This window comes from Dreissena polymorpha, chromosome 8, assembly GCF_020536995.1.
Source record: "Dreissena polymorpha isolate Duluth1 chromosome 8, UMN_Dpol_1.0, whole genome shotgun sequence".
Taxonomy (NCBI): Eukaryota; Metazoa; Mollusca; class Bivalvia; order Myida; family Dreissenidae; genus Dreissena; species Dreissena polymorpha.
The window spans coordinates 18,163,058-18,188,040 of NC_068362.1; the positions used below are offsets into that span (position 1 = coordinate 18,163,058).

General features: G+C 36.1%; 1 protein-coding gene across 2 annotated transcripts in view; it reads left to right on the forward strand.

Moving 5' to 3' along the window:
• The window catches only part of LOC127841634 (flavin-dependent L-tryptophan oxidase RebO-like), a 138,482-nt gene that overhangs the window by 110,434 nt on the left and 3,065 nt on the right, over positions 1-24,983 (forward strand). Inside the window, exon 1 of one of the 2 annotated variants that reach the window (XM_052370621.1) lies at positions 23,380-23,543. The exons of the other annotated variant lie outside the window; for it this stretch is intronic. Coding sequence (XP_052226581.1) covers positions 23,406-23,543 — 138 coding nt within the window. The 5' untranslated portion in view covers positions 23,380-23,405. Of the gene's footprint in view, positions 1-23,379; positions 23,544-24,983 lie in introns of those variants that run through there. 2 annotated transcript variants of the gene reach the window in all.

Genomic DNA, 24,983 nt, shown 5'->3' on the forward strand with positions numbered 1-24,983 from the left:
ATCATTATCTTGTTATAGTCAGTCTCATCTTTCTCATTAACACAAACTTCTGACTGTGGAATGAATAACCACTATACCAGACGATTTACTTACCATTAGACAACTTTTTGACTATTAGACCAGGCGACTTACTAGGGTATGCTTCAACCCGCTTCGTACCGTCAGTGGCGGTGAATATGTACTTGTGGCCACTATACGTCTCTTTGAATCAGGTCGACGCCAACTAGCTAGATGGGGCCGGAGGCCTGTAATTTAAGAAACAGCTACAATACAAGCTTCCCAGATTAAAATGCACTGATGTAACAGTATGCATCATTGAATCACATTTTTCCTTATTGCAGTTACAAAATGTATACAGAACAAAGAATTTTATATAAAGCACATTGTTTATAAACTAAAGGTAATTTGTACATTTATACATTACTTTACGTTATATGTATATAAAAAAGAGTTTCTGTATACACGATATATAATATCAATCACTTTATCAATGTGTTGTCCTGTTAAGGCAATAGGCCGTTCGCTTTAAATGAAAGTGTCTCCTTATAATGTTTTTGTGTAGTAGATTCTTGTGTGTTTTAACGGGGCATATTGTACGTTTGTAATACCTTTATTTGCTGGAGCTCAGGTTTCTTGGCAGGTTTTAATGGGTCTGACTTCTGACGCGCGGCACATGTACCCACCTAAAATATCGGATTGTATTATTTATGGTTACATAATGTCTCTGTGTGTCTTTGTCTATGTACGTATACAGTAATCAGATAATATATGAACACAAGTGAAAAAGGTAAAACAAAAGTTTTGAAACCATATTTCACTATGGGGGTGTTGATAATAACTGATTAGAATTTCAAATTCCCCTAGACAGATGATTAATGGGTACTTAAAGAATACATTACAGAAAGGTGTATTTCATCGTTTATATCTGATAATATCAATGAAATAGATCGTAAGAATACAATTACAGCATGTCTATTATTTACAATGTTAATATATAATAAATAATATATATATATTTGCATATATCTTTGCCTGCGATCCTGTCTCGCATAAATCATCCAGGAGTCTTGGTTCTTGGCGAGTCTCTCCAGTCTCCCCCCCCCCCCACCCCGTATCTTGCCCACAGCTTGACATCTGCATCCACATCTCAGTGCCAGTTGTTTTAAATAACACTGTGTGTAGTTAAAGGGAGATTATACGATTTTATATGTTGTAAATTGTAATAAATTGATAAAAGTATGTTACAATAACACAAAATAGGCAAGAAAAATTATATATTGAAGACGAATTTCATAAAATGCAGCAAAGACATATTAGCGTCCCGAGTCGATTGTGACGAAGATATTTCGTACATATTTTCCTACAATAACCGAAGCATTCGTCTTTTTATTAGGATCGGAGTTAGTGTTCGTGTGACGACATGAATAGATTTCGTTGCAGGAAATTAAAATGATCCGTAAAACTAAATTTAGATTCACATCGTACATGCATGATATACATGCTGGCGATTTCGACTCTACAGACATTGTGATTTCAGAATTAATTATCTGGCTAATTTCGCATTTTTCGACACATGTTCTTCTTAACTTTTATTTAAATTTATATTGAAATATATGTATAATAAGTTTTTTACACATCATATATAAATTCATAAATATTTGACAAAATCGTATAATCTCCCTTTAAAGGTTTTACCGTTGTAAATTTGCTAATATGCAAGTGCCAGTTAATTATGCATTACAGATTTATGAGGGTTTAAAACCATTTTTTATGTATATTATTTTATAAATTTAAACTGAAAAATATCAATCAAAGGTCAGATAAGTTATTTGTGCACATCAATTACCATCCACATGTTTAATTAAAACAATACAGAGGTTACATAATACTTTATTTAAAAGAATACAAAAGAGTATGGTAAAATAAGCTATATGTATCAAAATTAATAATTGGTTTAGGTTTTTCACACCAAAAGTCTGGTTGAAAACTAGTTAGCATGCAATACATGCCATCATACTTGAAAATCTGTACTTTTAAGGCTTCATTAAATTCGAATGTTACCATTAGTAGATATAATGAAGCATTAAAGGGAAGTGTTGTTTTTCATGGATTTTCACAAATTACAATTTGTTTGTGCTGTTTAAGAAAAGCAGCCTATAGCACAAAAAGCAAAAGATAACAGACACAGAATGGTAAAGTTGTCAGTTTTCTTATTCAAGCATAATTTTATACACGTGCGTAAACCGTTGAACTTTGGTATGAGACGATTTTACACTGAATAAACATAGTTTTTTAAAATAGGGATACTCACTCCTTAAAAACTTTTGTCCAAAAATCACTATCATATAGGAAGAGTTGTTAAAATTATTGCACATATACTCATATACATGAAAACCACAAGAAAAAATACTCAATTTAGAGGTAAAACATGTATACAGTCTTTTAAAGTCAATATTGAAGCTTTCACACGGCCAACCGTATTGATTAACCAACCAATTCAGTTAGCCCAACATGCCGCAATAGTGAAACATAACCTTATACTATAACGAGACAATTAATAAACAAAGACTTGTAAGATTTTCCTAAGATTTAATATTTAATTAGGTGATTTTAGCAATGATTCGGAATTAAAGTGGCAAACTACTGGCTACGAGAGTACAGTTGAAACGAACATAAAAACATTTTGTGTAATCAGCCCTGAAAAAGCATAAAATATACGTATAATTGTCGACATTTATTGCCGTGTGACAGTCAAATAGCAGATCATTCGAGATCATTCTGCTTTTAGTGTGGCTGGAATGTTATTCAGGAAGCAACCCCAGCTTATCGGTGATTATCTGTTGATAATCCTAGAAATCAATAGATTGCAGATACCCATGTTGCTTTTGTCTGTTTTTACTGTATGAAATATTGTCACATGAAAACAAATGCTATACTATTTTAAAGGAAATTAAATTCCCTTTACTTTGATATAAGTATCGTATGTTTATTACATTCTATTACGAAACTATCGATTTATAAATGCAGACTTTGTTGACAATTATGCAAAAAAACAAAACATTCTGAATAACTTCCATCCCAAAACTTGTCGGTCTTAGATAAATGAATGAAATTACTCATATAAATTTGGTTAATAATTATTTTATCAAATCTGTTTATTTTCAAAGGTTTTCTCAGTTTCTTCTTAGCAGCCTCAAACACATTTTTAACTAAATTAGAACCGGTTGATGAGTGTTAGTCCAACAAATCATGATACCTCTTTATACTATCAAAAGCATCCCCAATAGAATTTCGTGACAGACAGACAGACAGACAGACAGACAGACAGACAGACAGACAGACAACAGACAGACAGACCGACCGACATACAGACAGACAGACAGATAGATAGACAGACAGACAGACAGACAGACAGACAGGCAGGCAGGCAGAGGCAGACAGACAGACCATCAATGGAAATGATCAAAGTGACCGTTGTCCACAGGTGACCGTTGAATTTGGATCACAATTTTAAGATGGTTTGTCAGTTGGTAGTATTGCTACGTCGTTACCCCACCCAGTCGTGTGCATACAGTGTAAAACAAAGGCTCATTGCCGTTAACTAAGCATTATAACAGAAATTACTTACGTGTGTACATTGAATAATACAGAATAATTTCTTATATATTAATTTAGTTTCATATTGTTAAGCTAAAGCAATGACTTTAGCGCTCTTATAATTGTTTACACATGCATCTCGTTCATTCAGTAAATAAAGCTTGTCACGTGCCGTTGACGTCACGACCGCACAAGTCTAAAAGGCGGATTCACTGTCATAAACCGACAGTACGGTGTAATTGTACTGTTCTAATTCAAAGAAAAAGACGCAAAAAGTCTGTTAAAAGTTATTCGTTCGCAAACATCACACAAAAAGCAGAGCTCATTTGCTATTACACGCGAACCTTTTCCAGATTCAAACAGTTTCAAACACTTGACTCGCTCCTTTAATGTGAGGCACTTATATACGTTTACCACTGATTGTTATTCCGTGATTTATTATTCCGATTGCTTTTAAAAGTGTTGTGTACGCTAGAAAGCTCTTTTACAGAATGATCCGAAAATGTTATTTTCAAATCGATACTTACAGTTGTAAGTTCAATGTACTAATTAGCGGTCATTAAAAATTCGATAATTACTTAAAACGTGTCACAAACTCTGACATATTTTCTTTTGAAGATACCCCCACAATTATTCCGGAAAACAAACCGTCTCAACCGTTTATTCGTGTAATATTTCTATATTTGTATTGTCTATATTGGTGTAGTATTTATTGTTCTTGTAAAGTAACACGTTATGTTTATTTACTTGTTCATCTCCGGCGATCTATCTATCTATCCATCTGTCTGTCTGTCTGTCTGTCTGTCTGCCTGCCTGCCTGTCTGTCTGTCTGTCTGTCTGTCTGTCTGTCTGTCTGTCTGTCTGTCTGTCTGTCTGTCTGTCTGTCTGTCTGTCTGTCTGTCTGTCTGTCTGTCTGTCTGTCTGTCTGTCTGTCTGTCTGTCTGTCTGTCTGTCTGTCTGTCTGTCTGTCTGTCTGTCTGTCTGTCTGTCTGTCTGGCTGGCTGGCTGGCTGGCTGGCTGGCTGGCTGGCTAGCTGCCTGCCAGCCTGCCTGTCATTCTGCCTCTCTGTCTGTCTGTCTACCTGCCTGCCTGTCTTTCTGTCAGTCTGTCTGTCTGTCTGTCTGTCCGTCCGTCCGTCTGTCTCTCCCGAAGTCCTATTGGGGATGTTTTTTATAGTATAAAGAGGCATCGTGATTTGTTGGACTTACACTCACCAACCGATTCTAATTTAGCTAAAATGTTTTTGAGGCTGCTAAGAAGAAATTGAGCAAACCTTGGAAAAGAAAAGAACCAAATTCTGTATCTGTACTGAAAAAATGTTTCACTATTTGTATCACGAAAATAATGTGTATAACCAAGGGACAATGTGTGCACAGTTACTGTCCTATGGTATATTTGTAAGAAGTAATGAGCTGTTTCATTTAAAGAGATGTGCTTAAATTATTATTTACCAAATATAAATGAGTAATTTAACTAATTTTATTCAGTTATTCAAGACCGACAAGTTTCGAGATGGAGCATTGGTACATGTAGCTAAAATAGGTTATGTATTATGCCCAGGGGTTAATCTTGAAATATATTGTGTCTGGACTCGAATACTAAGTGATACAGAATGATTTGTTTTTCTCGATTGTGAAAAACAAAAGATGGGTTTAACGTGAGGCGATGTGCTAAACATCTATCATACAACACTTTATCATTTCGTGTCGCCATTCGGGAACGAAGCATTTTTTTTAAAGATGTTGAATAAAGCCCCATATATTGATAGATTATAGATAACTACAACGAACATTTGCGAATATGAAATTTTTTTTTATTTTGTCAATTTACCAAAACTTGAAAAGGCCCCTTTAAAATACTTCAGAAGAATAGATCAAAACCTTCGCATGCGATTGTACTGGATAGATTAGAAGGTATGTGAACCGTTCATCGTTAGCGATATTTAAAGCATCTCCTGTTCGCGTTCTTAAAAAGAGATTGCCATTTCTATGTGAAACAACCCACGTAAATTTACCTGTAATGCATAATTGCATTGATTATATTTATTCAGCGTGGGTTGAGGTCTGAAGTGACTTACACTGTATGCTGTTAAGTTGATTCGTTAATTAAATGCAACTTCAGCAATCTATGGGAGAAGCATGATCGTCTTTAATATAGAACTAATAAACCTCTAAAAACAGTGTAAGGAGAGTTATTCTTGATACAGTTACCTAGAGCTACAAGATTAACGGAAAGTCGTCAAACTAAATTTGTGTTGAATGATTTAAAGAATGGGATATATGAGTATCTCATTTTCTGTTTCCATTTGTTCTTGCTTAAGTTTCAAACTTTGCAAATATTTTACCAAGATCTATCACGATGTAACCAGATCGGAAAGAAAGGTTGCACTGGTGTCGTTAACAAGATTCTTGTAAAGAAGTACATTCTGACAAAGATTTTAACCATCATAATAATCATCATTATTAGTGTCATTGTAGTATCCGTATGTGTATAGAATGAATAATTATTTCAGCAAAACCTGTCTATGCGGCAAATTTGTACACGTGCGCCGCACAGAAGGGATAAAAATCCTCGTGATTTGCAAAATGCTTTTATTTAAAAATAATTATGTTCGTGGAATGATAAACATGAGTAGTTGCGTTTAAATATTTTAAATGATGTAATAAAGTTTGAAAAGTGATTTTACCACGATTCGTATTTCCGTTTATCGAATTTTTTAGCGGAACTATCACTCTTAAATAAGATGTATTGCCTTGCAGAGGAACAACTTGAATACGAGTGGAATGAGGGAAATTTTCTTTATTCAGGGAAAGCAAACTGTAATTATTTAAGGTAAACAAATAACTGTTACATATATTTATGGATTTAGGTTTATATAATCTTTTGTATAAATCGTTAAAATAAAATTACTTGCAAGATGCTTTGGAACAGACAATAATTTATGACAATTTTACTAATCATATGTCATGATCAGAATGTAGCATGTGCATTTAGAAAACTAAATAACAAATGCATTAGACTATATACGCGGCATGTTCCATTTCATATGACTTGATCGTAACGTACTTTTCACATGTTAATGCCTGTGAGAAGTGTCAATTTTTGTTTTGATTAGCCCACCATAGAACAAAGTGTTGAAGGTGAGTTATTCTGGGCTGTCTTAAGCGCGGCGTCCGTCGTCGTATGTCGTGCGGTGTGCTCACCATTGTACCAGGTTCGAATCCAGGCAAACTCAAAAGCATTTTTCGACTTAAGATATGTATTTTAGATTATTTAACATTTAAAAGTTTCGTTAGTAGGTCTATTTTCTTAACAAAATCGTTGAACAAGTCCCTTTACAAACAAATATGCAAACCCAGCAGATAAAATGTAGAATACTATTTGTAAGCGGTCGAACTACACCAAGGCCAACACAATTACGCGTTTGTGTTCGGGAGCACCGAACCAAATCTGGACAAATACATATAAAGATTAAAATAATACTTTGAGGAGTAATATTCTTAATTCACTAGCCGACCAGTTTATTAAAAAGGAAAAAATATAGGGTGCCTTCAATCAGCACATTAACCTTATATGAGCCATGCTCTGTGAGAAGGGGTTTAATGCATGTGCGTAAAGTGTCATCCAAGATTAGCCTGTGCAGTCACTGTCCGCCTTAACAGGATTTTTGCTAAAAAGAGACTTTCTTGAAACGAAAAATATCATAAAAGCGGAAAGCGTCGTAGTCTGGGAGGAGTAGAAGTGGCCCAAAGGGTGGACCCAGTCTCTGGTCATATCCCTATCGAAAAACGGCAACCCCATGCTGTGCAGACATTACAGCGCAATCAGCCTCAACAAAAATCCCAGCAAAGTCATGCTACGCTTCATCCTCAACCGACTGCAAAACAATGTGGAGAAACTGCTGGCCGCAAAGAAATCAGAGAGAGCTGGACGGAGCACAGTGAATCTATTCTTCAACTCCAGAATCTGCAAGACCTGCAACCCAATCGACTTAAAGAAATCGTTGGCCGCGTACGGCATGATGGTCCGTGGTCTTCAGCATGTACGAAAGGATGATGCAAGCCATCCAAGAACTCGACGGAAACGTAAGCATACGTTTCAATGGATAGATGAGTGACTTCTTGAAGACATACCTTGGCATCCGTAAGTGATGTCTGCTCTTCTCCGTTATGTTTAATCATGCCGTTGAGAGGGATAATTCAGGAATCTCTCCAAGACCACCACCCTTTCATCTCTATCGGTTGCAGACGCAACCTAAACCTGACCTCAACAATAGACTAGATGAAAGAGCATGAGCGTATTGGATGGATGCCAGCACGAACAAGTAGAATAGAATAGTCTACAGCACGAACATTATTAGCGCAAACATCACCATTATCGACAAGAAGCTGAAAGAGGTGACCAACTTCAAGTTTTTTAAGTAGCCCTGTCAAGGGATGGTACTGGTACCGCTTAGAACCGAATACAAATTGCCATGGCAAGCGGCTCAATGGCCAGACTAGGCATGTAGTTTGTGAACAGGTAGCTCCATCAGCTTCCCCACCAAGCACAGACTCCTGAAGCCTCAATCATTCTGTATAGCAGCGAGACAGGACTTTGAACAAAAGTGTAAACGAAAACTAATCCGCTTCTCCTACTTAAGGGGCAAGACCAACACGTAAGTCCTGAACATGACAACAGCACTTGTTGGTCCTCATGAGCCATCTGGCGATAATCAAACGACGAACGCTGGCTTGGTTTGTGCAAGTCACCAGGCACGACTCTATGCAAGAGTTTGTCCAAGGGCATGCTAGATGGAAGCAACCGTCGAGGCCGTCAGATGAAAAGCTCGATGAACAATTTGAAAGAGTGGACATTCTTCTACATGGATGAGATAATCCCGGCAGTCGAAATCATACCAGACTGGCTGAGAAACTCTGTGCCACTGTCGGCATTTCCCCCAAACAGCAACCGGAAAAGGTGATGATGATGATGATGATGACGATGATGATGATGATGATGATGGTGGTGATGATGGTGTAGATGATGACGATGATGTTGATGGTGATGATGATGATGAGGATGATAATGATTATGATGATGATGATGATGGTGGTGATGATAATGATGCTGATGATGACGATGATGGTGATGATGATGATGATAATGATGATGATGATGATGGTGGTGGTGATAATGATGATGATGATGGTGGTGATGATAATGATGGTGATGATGGTGATGATGATGATGATGATGATGGTGATGATGAAGAAGATGATGATGATTATGATGATGGAGGATGATACTATTTAAAGTAGATTTGTGTTTATAAAAATATTACCGAAAACCAAATAAGAAAAATAATGGCCGTTTTCATTACATAATTATTTCACGAAATGAAGTAAAAATATCCTTATTGAGCGAGTACATGTCGCAACCACAAAGATATATAAGGCCTCTCAATAGTTGACCATGCGGCGTATTGATCAACTACGGATTGAAATGTACAGCGCGAACACTACGTGCGGGGGACGCAGTCTCAACTTTTGGAAAAAGCAAGTAAAAAGATAAGATATTCTTGTATAACGTTTTGTAAATGTAAGATATATGTGCAAGTTTATATTTAATGTGTTAGATAGAGCTGCAAAGATACGTTTGGTGAATTAATTAATCGATTGTGATTCGCTTGAATCATTTATTGCCACTAAAACAATTCAGATCTGATATACCTTCTGTCATCCACATGATAGCTCTAGTTAAAGAAGTTCTACGGTATTACAATCCTATCCTGATGTTGGTACCAACGGCGTATGCATACGCAATACGAGTATGGTCATTCATAAATGCTTGATTAAGTGCATGTGTGTTCAAATATATGTATATGACTTAAAACGTATAATATAACCCTACTTTGGGCATGCTTATATAGATATGGCAAGACATTTTAGTTTTGGTAAATTATGAGTCCATGTAATTGACAAGTGAACGAAGGCTGACCGCACCTGATGGTGTAAACAACTGTTCGGAAAGAAGTTTTAATATTGATAACGACACTGTTTTGTGTTTGTTTTGTTTTAAAATGTCAATGGAGTTTGAAACTTTCATTCAGCAAGATGACTTGTTTAAAGAACGCATGGAATGTATATATGAAGGCGGTCTCAGATATGCCTGGGCAAAGGAGTACGACCCCAAGAAGGCAGATGCACTCTATCGAGTGGAGATGGAACCAGCCAAAGTCCAGGACGTCAAAGTGGTTGGGGCGGGTATTTCCGGTTTGGTAATTGCTTTCGAGTTGGCGCAATTCGGACACAATGTAAATTTTATAATCTTTTTAATACAGTTGTAGCTGTAATTTGTAATTAGTTACAATATATTTGCGGTGTTATATAACGGAGCGTAGTGCTACTTCACCGTGTCGCTACAAATTGCGCGTATCCTACGCACCTTTCAATAATAAATACAAATAATGGCATAATGGACGACATAGATAATAATTCAAAATTTCCAAGTAAGTTCCAATTATAAATTCCGTCATTAATGTTCACATATTACAATTTTAAACAGTTACAAAGGAAAAATACTACTTTGAAATACCTTTTCCATCAGGTTTTCCTTAGTGGCTTTTAGCCTGCAAACCCTTGGCATTCTACATGATATACATCTTGTTTAGCGTCCGAGTATGAATTCTTAATGACCGTTACATTTCCACAATATCAGAACACACGCCTGTCCAAATGAAATGAAACTTTTGACCCAATTGAAATACCTATTAAACATAATGGGGACTGCATACACATTTATAGCTTGAATTTATTTAAGTGCAAAGAAGAATTGGGAAAAACTGTTAATAGTTAACCATTGGTAGTTTTATTATAAGGCATGTTTAATATTCGGTAACTTAAATGCTCCAGGTGACCATCCTTGAGCTGCATAATCTCGTTGGAGGCAGAATCAAGACATTCTACCATGGTTTCGCGGATGGACAGCATTCCGATGGTTATTATACATTAACCTTTATACCCAACGTTGTATGTTGTTGACCATCAAGACACAACATTTCAATTTAGGTGGAGCAATGCGTCTGCCGCCAAATCACTTTCTGACTCATCACTATTGCGAGCACTTTGGTATTAAAATGCGACGTTTCCAGAACTACCAACCAAATGCCTACACGTACCTGTATGAAGACAAAATAAAAATGGGAGGTTGTTAAATACAAACGCTTTAAAATCAGTATGTGCTTTAATAGTGTTAGTAATTGGATGAGTAGAGAAATGAAGCAAAGCATATCCACACAAACAAAACTTAAGAAAGAAACAAATATACGTAATTATTACAATTGATGCATTAATAAACGTTACTATTATTAAAATAAGCACGTGCAAATGTATTTTGGACACACTTTGACAGATTTTCAGAAAAATAACAAGAAATACAGTGACGAGTATTGGCCGGGATGGGATAAGTTGCTTCTGACGGGAAGCGGAGATGTGAAAGGAAAACTAAAAATCAATGGAGTACGTGAGTTGTTATCATGCGTAAAAAAGCTATTTGCGTATGTGATGGTTATGCTTCATTGTAATTGTATATTAATTTATAAGTTTATGTCCGTGATATATATTACACGACACAAATGTGACGTTCGGCTTGCCCTCAAACATTTTAGAACCCTTATCCTTTGAATTGGCCGTTCCAAGGCGATGATCCAATTTGTATCATATTATGTTTATAGTCGCTTTTATATTTTAAAAGTAGTGGATAATAACAAGCAGTTCTCTCATGATATAGTGTTTTTGAGTTTCATTGTGTGTTAATGTAATCATAATAGTTAGAAAAATAAGAAATTTGTCACTAACGTGATGGGCACATAGCGCCTTAATGTGTAGATCATTGCGCATGAAAACAGTTGTATGCATATCTACACTTCATGGTAATGACACACACTTGATAACTTGAGACATCTTAATGTACTTGGTTCAAGACACAGTTAAAAAAAACCAACAACTTCCGACCATCCAATTGAAAGAGTGACACCAATATACCTATACACTTTGAGGGTATTCTAATAATAAAACAAATAATTATGCATGTAATACATTCTAGTGGACTACATTGAACAAACTATTACACCCGTACTGAGGGAGCTTTGAGAAGACGCAACGGAAGATGACAGGACAATATGGGTAGAGAAATGGAGCAAATTATCCACTGAGGACGTCCTCCGAAGCGAGACCTACGCACGTCCCGATAACCTGAAACTTCAGCCATGGCCCGAGATAGAAATTGATGGTTACAAGGTACAATGCTTTAACTGTCTTTCTATACACATTTTTCATTTAAACTTTCTATAGAATTGTATTGATTTCCAAATGCTTTTTCCCCCAAATAAAATAATGATATTGTTCACCATAGGTATATTCATACTCACCAAACATCAGCGGATCATTGGTGGACACATTGCGAGATATCTTAGGCGGTTGTTGGCGAGATGATTTGCAGACCCCAACGGACGGGATGTCTGCACTACCCAATGCCTTCCTTGACAAAAATGACCATGGATGGAACCTAAATGTTGAGCTACGCAACAATTTCATGTATGGATTCAAGGTGCAAAGCATCACAAAGGTAGGCATACTATGTAGTTCTCAGCTGAATGTCAGCGGAACCAACGTCATTACCGGAAAGGCTTCAAACTACACATGTGATGCAGTCTTCATCACAGTCCCACTGAATATACAACGTCAGATTGATATTCCGTTTCTTTGCAAGGAAAATCAAAATGCAATAGCAGGTGTTACGTATGACACAGCAACGAAGATCATGCTGCATTGCAAGGAAAGATTCTGGCAAAAATATGTCGGTAAAGGGGGTTTCAGCAATACATCTGATATCATCGGTCAACTCCATTATCCTGATGACGACAAGTCCAAAGTTCCCGATTATACGCCTCGTATATTAATGGTGTACTCGTGGGCTCAGGACGTCCTTATTCTGGGCTCACAAAGTCACGAAGAGGCTATTGCAACTGCCGTGCGCGAAATCAGCAAAATCCACCCAGAGATGAAAGATTGGTTTGAAGTTGGAAAGGTTCAGGCCTGGTATAGTGATCCCGCGGCACAAGGTGGTTTTGCGGCTCTGAAACCGTACGAATACCTGCAGCATCTGAAATCCCTCTGGAAGTCTGAACACCCGCTGTATCTAGCTTGGGAGGCGATATCATGGAGCAACGCTTGGATACGGGGCGCACTATTTTCCGGTTTGTCGCAAGCGTTCGAGTTCCAGTGTCGCATGGAAGGCGTCAAGGAGTGCCAGCCCGGGAAATGGTGAAATGTCTGATTTCCTCTAGTACTGAAGAAAATTGAAATATGTTACGTAACAGTAGTGTAGAAAAAATTGTTTATTTTGTGCTTTGCAATGTCAATGATTAAATGCATGAACTGTTGTTTTTGCCTTAAATATGTAAATATTATTATGTTGATTTTTCCAATTTATTATCAAAATCCATATTTCGTGACGATAGCTTTTGCTCTCTGGATACTCTTGGAATGTGGTATTGTGTATCAACTCTGAAAATGCTAAAATTTCTGATTTGCTGATGTGACGAATTAATTTAAGTTTTTTTTTATACACAATAACAAATAAATACTACTCCTGACAACTCGTGTAAAGTTATGAGTATTTGCAATATATGTTAGGAAGCAGTTTGCACAAATGACATTTTTGTTTTGCTTTTGTTCCGTATAATATAAAACGCTTATGACGTGTACTCATGAATCTTTTATGTTTGATTATTTACGAATTATTTTCATAAATAACATGTAAATTATTTGTACGCTTGTTCATTTTTAGCGAAAATGATTGTATCAATACATATCGAAGTTTTAATACCTATCCATAATCCAAGTGTTGAGCTTTTTGGATATCAACTGTTGTATACATGTACACTAAAAGCAAATATTTTCGGAAAAGAAGTCCGACTATAATCATTTTATGTGATACAAATATGTTCGTATGTGAACATAAATAAAGCATGGTGCTTTATTTGAATGGTATAAACCTTTTTTTCATTAATACGCAATATAAGTATTTGTTTTTAGATAAACATTTATACAACCGTTCAATTAAAGTTTGTTTCTATCTGTGTATATGCTATTAAATCAGTAAACGTGAATCGTTAAGGGGCCTATCTCGAAAATATGTAAATGCCGAAAATTTATAGGCGCATAATCAAAACAGTAAAACTAGAATTTTCACTCGTTTACTCCAACCTAATCTTTTGAAACCGTGAAAATATATAAAGGTTTTTAATTTTCACGATATAGAGAATCAATTACCGTAAAGTGGAAACGATCGAACATCCTTAAATCAGTAAACGCGAATCGTTAAGGGGCCTATTCACGTTTTGGTAAATTGACAAAATTAATAAAAAATTGTTTCAGATTCGCAAATGTTTGTTGTAGTTATGATATTAATGAGGAAACAGTAATACTGATCATTTACCATGCTCTAAAATATCCATTATATGCATCTTTTGACGATTTAAAAGCCTGAAAATTATCAAGCGTTGCAACGCATAACGATTGAATAATTCGGAGAGTTTTGTTGTTGTCGTTATATTTTGTTATACTACGAGGATTACTTATATGAAGTATAAAGTGGTCTAAGCGATAGACTTTTACTCCAGGACTCGAGGGGTCAGTGGTTGGAGCCCAGCTGAGGGTTCCTTTTTTTCGTTCTTTACTTTTATTCATGTTTTTTTAATGGATATTTTTAAATCCAATGTTAACATTTATCGATATAAAGCATTGAATGACAAACTTCAAAACATGCAAACATCTGTTTAAAGGCCCCATTAATAAAAATGCATTTTAAAGCTATAATAAAGACTCATTTATTCAATAAAGAAATATATTCGCACTGGTTTTGTTGTCCCTTTATCAAACATTTTTTATTGAAGGTCTAGTTCGACAGTACAATTGTGTTCATTTGAGGATCTGCAAAGCAATAAAACGGATTCGTGTATGCAGCTTCGCACAGTTCATATAGCATTCGTTTCATGATATGGGACACACATCAAGAATACAATAATTCTAATTTTAATAACAGGTCGATACAAATAACGAATATTACAACGATCGCAACACTGGCACTTATGCAAGTGAATGTACAAATGTTAAGTTGAGAACTGTATATACACTTAATGTTCAAGCCACTTCTAACTCAACATATCGTTGTTTAATAATTTTTTTATTAGTCATCAAAGTTGTCGTAAATGTTGGAAAATGAACACATAAATCATAGTAAGTAATCCTATATATTCAATTTAAAAAGATCAAAGATTCGATTAATAAAAAACTAAATAAAGATGGAATATCACATTTTGAAAGCATAAACATGCACAAATATATTTTAGTAAATGAAAACCGTATTTCATTTTCAAAGCAGTCTCTTCCTACTAATGTAAAGTAAAATGCATGGCACATTAACGAGGCCGAAGCGATAAAATATCAAGAAACAAGATACTACCAATGTATTTTCTTAAGAACAAAAACAGATAGTTTAAAATTAGACACTTTATACAAATAGTAGCGTTCGCAGGAAAACGCGTTTGACGATGTTTTCGCTTTTCGCGTGTCGAGCGTAATCAGATTTGGGCCATGCTCTGTGTAAAGGGGGTTTAATGCATGTGCGTCAAGTGTAGTCCCAGATTCGCAGTCCGCACAGGCTAATCAGGGACGACACTTTCCGCCTAAATGATATTTTTCGTGTTAATGTATCTTTTTAGCAAACATCCAGTTCGGGCGGAATGTATCGTCCCGGATAAGCCTGTGCGGACTGCAAATGCTAATCTGGGACGATGCTTTACGCACATGCATTAAATCCCCTTTTCACAGAGCGCGGCTCATTTATAAGTAAATAAGAGGAATATATTTTATATAGTCAAATAGTTTTATACTAACACTAATCGTATTGTTTAACTCATATAGCAGAAATCATATGTACCGCTTTTTAAGGTGACCGTGATACCACCTTTAATATGCAGGCTCAGACAAGGTCTTATTTTCTGGAGACTGAAAGGCCCGGTATTAGCGCTTGAGATTTTGCTTTCCTATCTCTGTTTTGCTTCACAATAGAGGCAAAATGTGTGTTTTTTTTAACTTGTTATATCATACTTAATTTTGATTATTCAAGCTATAGATAATACGTTTAGGTCTGTGAAGTTTGCTATCAACCTCAGCACAACCAGGTGCTGATCTAGCCACCATTCCGGCGCACAACAAACCAGATCAACTTTCGTACTTTACGAGAAAAGTCAATGCTGATCTGTCCCAGTGTTGTGTCCTTGCGCGACATATCAGATCGGCATTCATTCATGTTTCAATTAAAGTGAATATTTTACAAATATTTTTTTTATAAAATAAAACTACAAATGCATTACCCTGTCAACTTTTACCATTATCAAATGCCACACATTTATTACAAAAATGAAAATGCCAAAGAATAATGTAAGCAATGTCATGGGCAGGAGAAGTACATGATTTAACAGAGATAAAACGGCGAATTGAAAAAAAATACTATGAATAAGGGGCAACAACTTTAAGTGACTTCCATTTCTTGATTTCGCTCGTTGTCGAACATTGCCTTCATTTGGCACAACACACATTTCCAGAGAAAGGAAAATAGCAAGAGAAAACGGCGATTTCGCTGTTTATATGTAAATCAATGGCAAAAACCCAATAGCGAACTTGGCCTCAAATTTATGTCTACACACATTTCAAGAAAGTTTGATGACGATTCGATGGAAACGGTACTGCTAAGAGAGAGGATACAAATAAAATGCCGCATTTGGGCATTTGATTCGAAACTGGTAATATTCAAATATGTTTTTCGCTAATGTTCGTCTTATCACATTTTACAACGTCTGTTGAGTATCCGAATGTACTCTCTAAATTGGATGAGTACCGCATCCCATAAATCCTTAATACTTCATTTCGTCGTGCCGAAATAGATGCGATTCTGGTACTCGGAGCTGTGGTGAATGTTTAACATTAAGTAACTTAAATTGGATTCAAATACATGTACAATCTCTTTGATTGCAGTTAAATCCACTGAACTTGAAATGCTACGAAGTTGCTGTCTGTTTGGTTTAAACTTATTTATTACGACATAGTATCATATTCACAAGTTACATGACATTGACATAGGATTGGGCTGAAAGGCGAACCTTATTGGAGCCCTCTCCCGATAAATAATATATTTACGCATGACATAATGTCATGACGTCGTAGTAAATTGACAATACAAGATGCAAAATGCAACTTACAAGTCCAAAAAACATAATACAGAATACAACGTATATACAAGTCCACTAACATTGGTGGAAAAAAACACAAGAAATTTTACAGGGGATGAGAAATAGAAATTGAAAGGGGGGGGGGGGAAGGAAACATAAACAGAAAAAAGTATTGATTTCGAGGTTGTAAACGGTCATGTAGATATTTATGGGGAAGAAGGGTGGCAGAGAGAAGAAAATGTCTGTTTAAATTGGCTGTAACTGTATTTTTCAAATTCATGTTAGTTTGATAGTGATTAAATTAAATGTTGCTATTAAATCGTATATTATGTTTTCCAAGATATACCAAAGGCTAGTGGGAATAAACGGCTTAATAAAGCTCGTGTCATAAGAGCTTCTGAGCTTCATTATCTTTTCACTGCGTTAATAAATCCTATGAAAAATAAATATTAAGACGGAATTTATATCGACATATAACATGTGTGCACATTTACTAATTACAGGAAAGTGTGAATGTCGAGTTATAAGTCATTTATCTCAAATAAATCGCAAATGTTTCGTTTTAACCACGTGTCAAAATATAGTTTTGTGTTTCCACTAACATTGCCAAAGCAAATTAAGGTACGTTGGTCGTATACAATATATTTCCCAAGTAATGCTATAATAGGTTAATAACAATCGATAACGCGGGCGTAATTGCTGGGCCACAGATGTAAAATCCTTAATATTTAGATATGGCTTTGGGCCCGTTTTGATCTCTCAGGATATTGGCAATGTAGATTTATTGTATACAATTTTCGTCAGCGTATCATTGATTGCGTCACTCATAATTTGCACAATGACATTAACAATGTTGATGGATCAAGATGTAACCATTAAAAGATGTCTGTACTTAACACCCAAATGTATATGCAGTTGGAAATCCCACTCAAATATGAGACAGCCTTTAGGTGCCATAAAATTAAATGAAGTTGGTAGGAAGTTGCATATAATTTGAGAATATGTAATTTTTGTTTTAACGAAAACAATATAGTATTAATATTAATTATGAATATCATGCATTTTTTTTTCAATGTAGTAAATATTACGTTTTACGTAAGGGAATTTCTATATAACTGGTGGAAATACTGTACATGACTTTTATAATATGATTAGAATAACAATGCAGAGTAAAACATATGAGTCGTAGTCAGTGAAAAGGGTTTTTTATGCATGTGCGTAAAGTGACGTCCCAGATTAGCCTGTGCAGTCCGCACAGGCTTATCAGGGACGATACTTTCCGGTTAAATGATATTGTTCGTTTAAAGAAAGTCACTTCTTAACAAAAATTTAGTTAAGGCGAAAGCGTCGTCCCTGATAAGCCTTTGTGGACAACACAGTCTTATCTGGGACGACACTTTACGCACATGCATTATGCACCCCTTTCACAGAGCACGGGTCATATTTCTTACTTCTGTTACACACTTATTGATCATATCACGTTACCAAGCTACAGCCTTTCCAGTGGTTGCACATTTACATTCCACCTACAGATTATTTACCCAACCTAAACACTCCCAAGTATTCAGACAATAATTGAGCACTCCCAAGTATTCAGACCATGATTGTGCAAAATGTTTTTATACCAAAACAATTATGTTCGTAGAATGAGAAATACGAGTAGGCCTAGTTGCGTTTAAATATTTTGAATGGTGTAATGAAGTTAAAGTGGTTTCACCACAATTCGTATTTCCGTATATCGAACCTTTCAGCGTAAACATCACTCTTACAAAAGATGTATTGCCTTGCAGAGGAACACATACCAGTAACATGAGGGAATTTTTCAAAATTTAGGGAAAGCAAACTGTTATTATTTAAGGTAAACAAATATCTGTTACTTATATTTAGGGATTTTAGATTATATATTCGTTTAAATAAATCGAATAAAATTATTTGCAATTTGCTCTAGAGCAGAGATTAATTTAAGACAATTTTATTAATCATATGTCACGATCAGACCGAAGTACGTGCATTCAGAAAGCCAAATAACAAATTCAATATCCTTCATATGCGGCATGCTCCAATACATATGATTCGATCGTAACGTACATTGCGCCTGTTAATGCCTGTGAGGAGTGTCAATTGTTGTTTTGTTTAGCCCACCGTAGAACCAAGTGTTGAAGGTGAGCTATTCTGGACTGTCATAGGTGCGGTGTGCGTCGTCAAACTTTCCAATCTGGTGTAAGAATTGAATTGCTCACCATGGGACCAGGTTCGAATCCAGGCAAACTCAAAAGCATTTAACTTTTGATAATATAATTATTTAATAGTATTCAACATTTAAAAGTTTCGTTTGTAGGTTTATTTTCTAAACAAAATCTATGAACAAGTCCCCTTAAAAACAAATATTTAAAACAAGCAGATAAAATCTAGGATCATATTCGACAGCGGTCGAACTACTACTAGGCTAACACAATTAAGCGTTTGTTTTCGGAACCAAAGAACAAAATCAAGAAAAATACCTATAAAAATACAAATACTTTAAGGAGTTATATTCTTAATTCACTAGGCGACATGTTTATTTAAAAAAAAATGAACAAAAGAGACATGCAAACCTTATTTTAAACAGGCTCAATATAGAGTGTCTTCAATCAGCACATTTACCTTACAATTGAGCCGTGCTCTGTGATAAGGGGGTTTAATGCATGTGCGTAAAGTTTCGTCTGAGATTAGTGTGTGCATTCCGCAAAGGCTAAGTAAGCAGGGACGACACTGACCGCCTAAACTGGATTTTAGCTATGAAGAGAATCGTTTGAAAAGAAAATTATCATAAAAGCGGAAAGTGTCGTCCCTGATTAGCCTGTGCAGACTGCACAGACCAATATGGGACGACAATTAACGCTCATGCATCAAAGCCCCGTTTCACAGAGCACGGTTCATATAGATCTATGCAGTGCACACATGTGTATGCTTCCATGTGCTAACTACTCTTAAGCGTTTATTCCTTGATGGCGGGCAATGGAAAGTGCAATAAAAATATTTAGTCAAAATTTCTAATGACAATCACAATTACATTACAAGAACATTCTAAAATGATTGATGAAATGTTTTGAAAAATAATATTATAAAGTTATTTTAAGAAAGGACAACCCATTTGGGTTGTAAACAACACAACTGAAAGTGAATGTGGGAACAAACTTGAATTCACTTTTCAAGATTAACAAAGAAAAAAATACGATATTCTTGGACAGTTTAAACTGGGAAGTTACAAACATGATATGATTGATGTGTCAGTGGATTGGTTTATCAAACAGATTCATGTGCATAGTCTGCTAAAAGTGATTGTTTCAACACGCTTTGATTCAACTAACAGAATGTTTCTGAAATGATAAGCTAACTTATTTTAACTGTACGCACATTTCATTAAAATCCAGACAATGCATATTCGTTGTAGCCGTTTCATTCGCATTTCATACACGCTTCTTGTCAAGGTTTGCAACAATTCTTTATTCATGACACTTGCATTGTTTATGTTCAATCAAACATTCTTTTCTGAATAGGTGATATATTATTTGCTTTAAACTTTTTTTGGCGAGTAGCAATTTTAGACCAAATTATATATTTTAGTATTTTCTCACCTTTTCTAAATCTATAACATATAAGGTCAATAGAACAAAGGTGTGTAAAATATAATTATATCATGTAAGCTTTAAACATATATTAACAATGAACATCCAATTATGACAAAACAGTCGTCTTCTCAAAATGCGCGCTCTTTTGAATATACATCTATCCTGTATGCTAGTCAGTAGTCTCTATAGAGGACGCAAAAGGAATCTTCCTAACCGATGTTGCCGCAGTCCTGAACAGGTGGACCGAATACTGCAGCGACCCCTATGACTACCCGATTCAACCCGATCCCTGTCTTTTTAAAACGATCCCAGACCATACCCGACGACGAAAGCCCGTCCATACTAAATGCAGAACTGGTGGGGCAACGTGAAGTCTGAAGACAAAAAATCTTCGGCCAACGTTCATTCCGAGGTGATTCAGCACAGAGGAGAGGCAACGAATGCAGCAATGTCGGAACTATGAAAGGAGATCTGGGAGGAGTAGAAGTGGCACAAGGAGTGGACCCAGTCTCTGGTCATATCCCTACCGAAAAATGGCAACCACAAACTGTGCATAAGCCTCAACAGAAATCTCAACAATGCCATGGTACGCATCAGCCTCAACCGACTGCAAAACAATGCGGAGTAACTGCTGGCGGCAGAGAAGACTGAAATCAGAGCTGGACGGAGAACAGTGAATAATATCTTCAACTGCAGAGTCGTCAACACCTGTAACCCAAAAGTGAGTAATTACATCTCATCGACGTAAAGAAAGCGTTGGCGCGTGTGGTATGATGGTCTATGGTCTGTAACATCATGCAAGTCATCCAAGAACTAGACGGAAACGCCAGCATACGTTTCAATGGACAGATGAATGATACCTTCAGGACATACCTTGCCATCCGTAAGTGATGTCTGCTCTCCCCCGTTCTGTTTAATAATGTCGTTAAGAGGATAATCCAGGAGTCTCTCCAAGACCACCACCATTTCATCTCTATCGGTTTCAGACGCAACTACAACTTGACCTCACCATCAGACTCGCTGAAAGAGCAGGAGCATACTGGATGGATGCCGGCACGTAGAAGTCCACAGCACGAACAATATCAGTGCAGACAGCACCATTATCGGCGAAAGCTGAAATAAGTTACCAGCTTCAAAATTTTATATAACCCTGTCTAAGAATGGTACAAGTACCGCTTAGTTCCGAATAAGAATTGCCATGGCAACCGGCTCGACGGCAAGATAAGCCATGTAGTTTGTGGACAGGCAGCTCCATCAGCTTCCCCTTCAAGCACCGAATCCTGTAGTCTCCATCCTTCTGTACGGTAGCGAGACAGACCTTCTCCTACTTTGAGCACAAGACTAACAAGTACGTCCTGATCATGACAACAGCACTTGTTGGTCCTCAAGAGTCATCTGGCGATAATCAAACGACGAAAGCTGGCTTGGTTTGGGCACGTAACCAGCCATGACTCTCTATGCAAGAGTGTGCTCCAGGGAATGCTGGATGGAATTCCCCGTCGAGGCCGTCAGGAAATGCTCGATGGACAATATGAAAGAGTGGATCCTCGTCCGCATTTCCCCAAAACGGCAAGACCGGGCAAGGGAATGATGATGATGGTGATGATGGTGATGATGATGATGACGACGACGACGACGATGATGATGATTATGATGATGATGGTGATCATTATGATGATCATGCGATGCTAGTACTTAAAAAAAAGTATTAGTGTTTTTTTTAAATATTACCGAAAACCAAATAAGAAAAATAACGGCCGTTTTCATTACATAATACTTCTACGAAATGAGTAAAATATATCCTTATTTAGCGAGTACTTGTCGCAACCACAAAGATATATAAGGCCTCTCAATAGTTGACCATGCGACTTATTGATCAACTTATTGATTGAAATGTACAGTGCGAACAATACGTGCGGGGGACGCAGTCTCCACTTTTGGAAAAAGCAAGTAAAAAGGTAAGAATTTCTTGTATAACGTTTTGCGCAGGTAAGATATATGTGCACGTTTATATTTAATGTGTTAGATAGAGCTGCAAAGATACGTTTGGTGAATAAATTAATCGATATTGACTTGCTTGAATCATTTATTGCCACTGAACAATTCAGATCTGATGGGAGTTTCGTCTTATTATTTAAATAACAAAACTTCAGGTACGGTTTTGTTAATGTTCCTTGTCATAGCTACGGCGAATTATTGGGACCTGTTCTAAACATATATGCTAATCAACCGAATTTAGTTCGCTTAAATAGCCTTATTGATGTTCTGTAATTTTAGACATAAAATTATGTGCTCGGTTACACATACAATAACTGACAACTAAGCAGTAACACTAAGTGTGCATTTTACTTTACACAGATGGTAGAATAAAAACTAAACATTGAACATCTATGTTGTCGACCTATGGGTCTATTACTGCGATGATTAAACATTCATAGTATATTTCGAACTTCGTACGACGGACAAATTGTTATCTAGATACCTTCTGTCATCCACATGATAGCTCTAGTTAAAGAAGTTCTACGGTATTAAAACCCTATCCTGATGTTGATACCACGGCGTATGCATACGCAACACGAGTATGGTCACAAATAAATGCTTGATTAAGTGCATGTGTGTTAAAATATATTACTTACAACGTGTAATATAGACCTGCTGTGGACACTCTTATATAGTTATGGCAAGACATTTTAGTTTTGGTAAAATATGATTCCATATAAATGACAAGTGAACGAAAGCTGACCGCACCTGATGGTGTAAACAAATGTTCGGAGAACAGTTTTTATATTGATAACGACACTGTTTTGTATTTGTTTTGTTTTAAAAGGTCAAATGAGGTTGAAACTTTCATTCAGCAAGATGACTTGTTTAAAGAACGCATGGAATGTATATATGAAGGCGGTCTCAGATATGCCTGGGCGATGGAGTACGATAACAAGAATGCAAAAGCACTCTATAAAGTGAAGGTGGAACCAGCCAATGTCCAGAACGTCATCGTGGTTGGGGCGGGTATTTCCGGGCTGGTCATTGCTTACGAGTTGGCGCAAATTGGACACAATGTTAGTTTTGTAATCTTTTCAATACAGTCGTAGTTGTAATTTGTAATTAGTTATAATTTATTTGCGGTGTTATATTACTAAGCGTTGTGCTTTTTCGACGCGTTGCAACAAATTGCGCGTAACTTATGCACCTTTCAATAACACATCTATATAATGGCATAAAAGACAACATTGATCGTTATTCAAAAAGCATTAAAAAGAACATTTCAAATAAGATTCCGAATATTTATTCCGTCAATATGTTCACAAATTACAATTTTAAACAATTAGAAAGGAAAAATACTACTTTGAAATTCGTTTTCCATCAGGTTTTACTTCGGCGCTTTGTGACTACGAACCATTGACATTCTACATACTATGACCGTTACATTTACACAATATGAGAACTCACGCTTGTCCGAATGAAATGAAACATTTGACCTAATTTAAACACCCATTAAACACAAGAGCTTGTCACAGTAGTGCCAAATGTTTGCTTGTATGACAACATTTGCTTTAGAGAGTAGAATAATATTTGTAAAAACAAATAAAGGGAGATAATTCATTATGCTCCGGACAAAAATTTACTTTTAAATTAAATAAAGGGATATAATTCAAACACTAAGGTAGATAGAGTTATATTTCTTAGTCACTGCACTTCTCCTACTTGCCATCTGTTTAAGTTTGAAGTTTCAAGTAAATCCCTTCAGTAGATTTAGAGTTATGCTCCGGACAAAAATTTACTTTTAAATTATATAAAAGGGGAGATAATTCAAAAAAACTAAGGTAGATAGAGTTATGATTATTGGTCACTGCACTTCTCCTGGTTGCCATATGTTTATATTTAAAGTTTCAAGTAAATCCATTTAGTACATTTAGAGTTATGCTCCGGACAAAATTTACTTTAAAGTTATATAAAAGGGGAGATAATTAAAAACCTAAGGTAGATAGAGTTATGGTTCTTAGTCACTGCACTTTTCCTACTTGCCATCTGTTTATATTTCAAGTTTCAAGTAAATCCCTTCAGTAGATTTAGAGTTATGCTCCGGACAAAAAATTACTTTGAAATTATATAAAAGGGGAGATAATTCAAAATCTAAGGTAGAAAGAGTTATGGTTCTTGGTCACTGCACTTCTCTTAGTTGCCATCTGTTTATATTTCAAATTTCAAGTAAATCCCTTCTGTAGATTTAGAGTTATGCCCCAGACAAAAATGAACTTTAAAATTATATAATAGGGGAGATAATTCCAAAACTAAGGCAGATAGAGTTGTGGTTCTGGGTCACTGCACTTCTCCTAGTTGCCATCTGTGTATATTTCAAGTTTCAAGTAAATCCCTTCAGTAGATTTAGAGTTATGCTCCGGACAAAAATTTACATTAAAATCATATAAAAGGGGAGATAATTCAAAAACTAAGGTAGATAGAGTTGTGGTTCTTGGTCACTGCACTTCTTCTAGTTG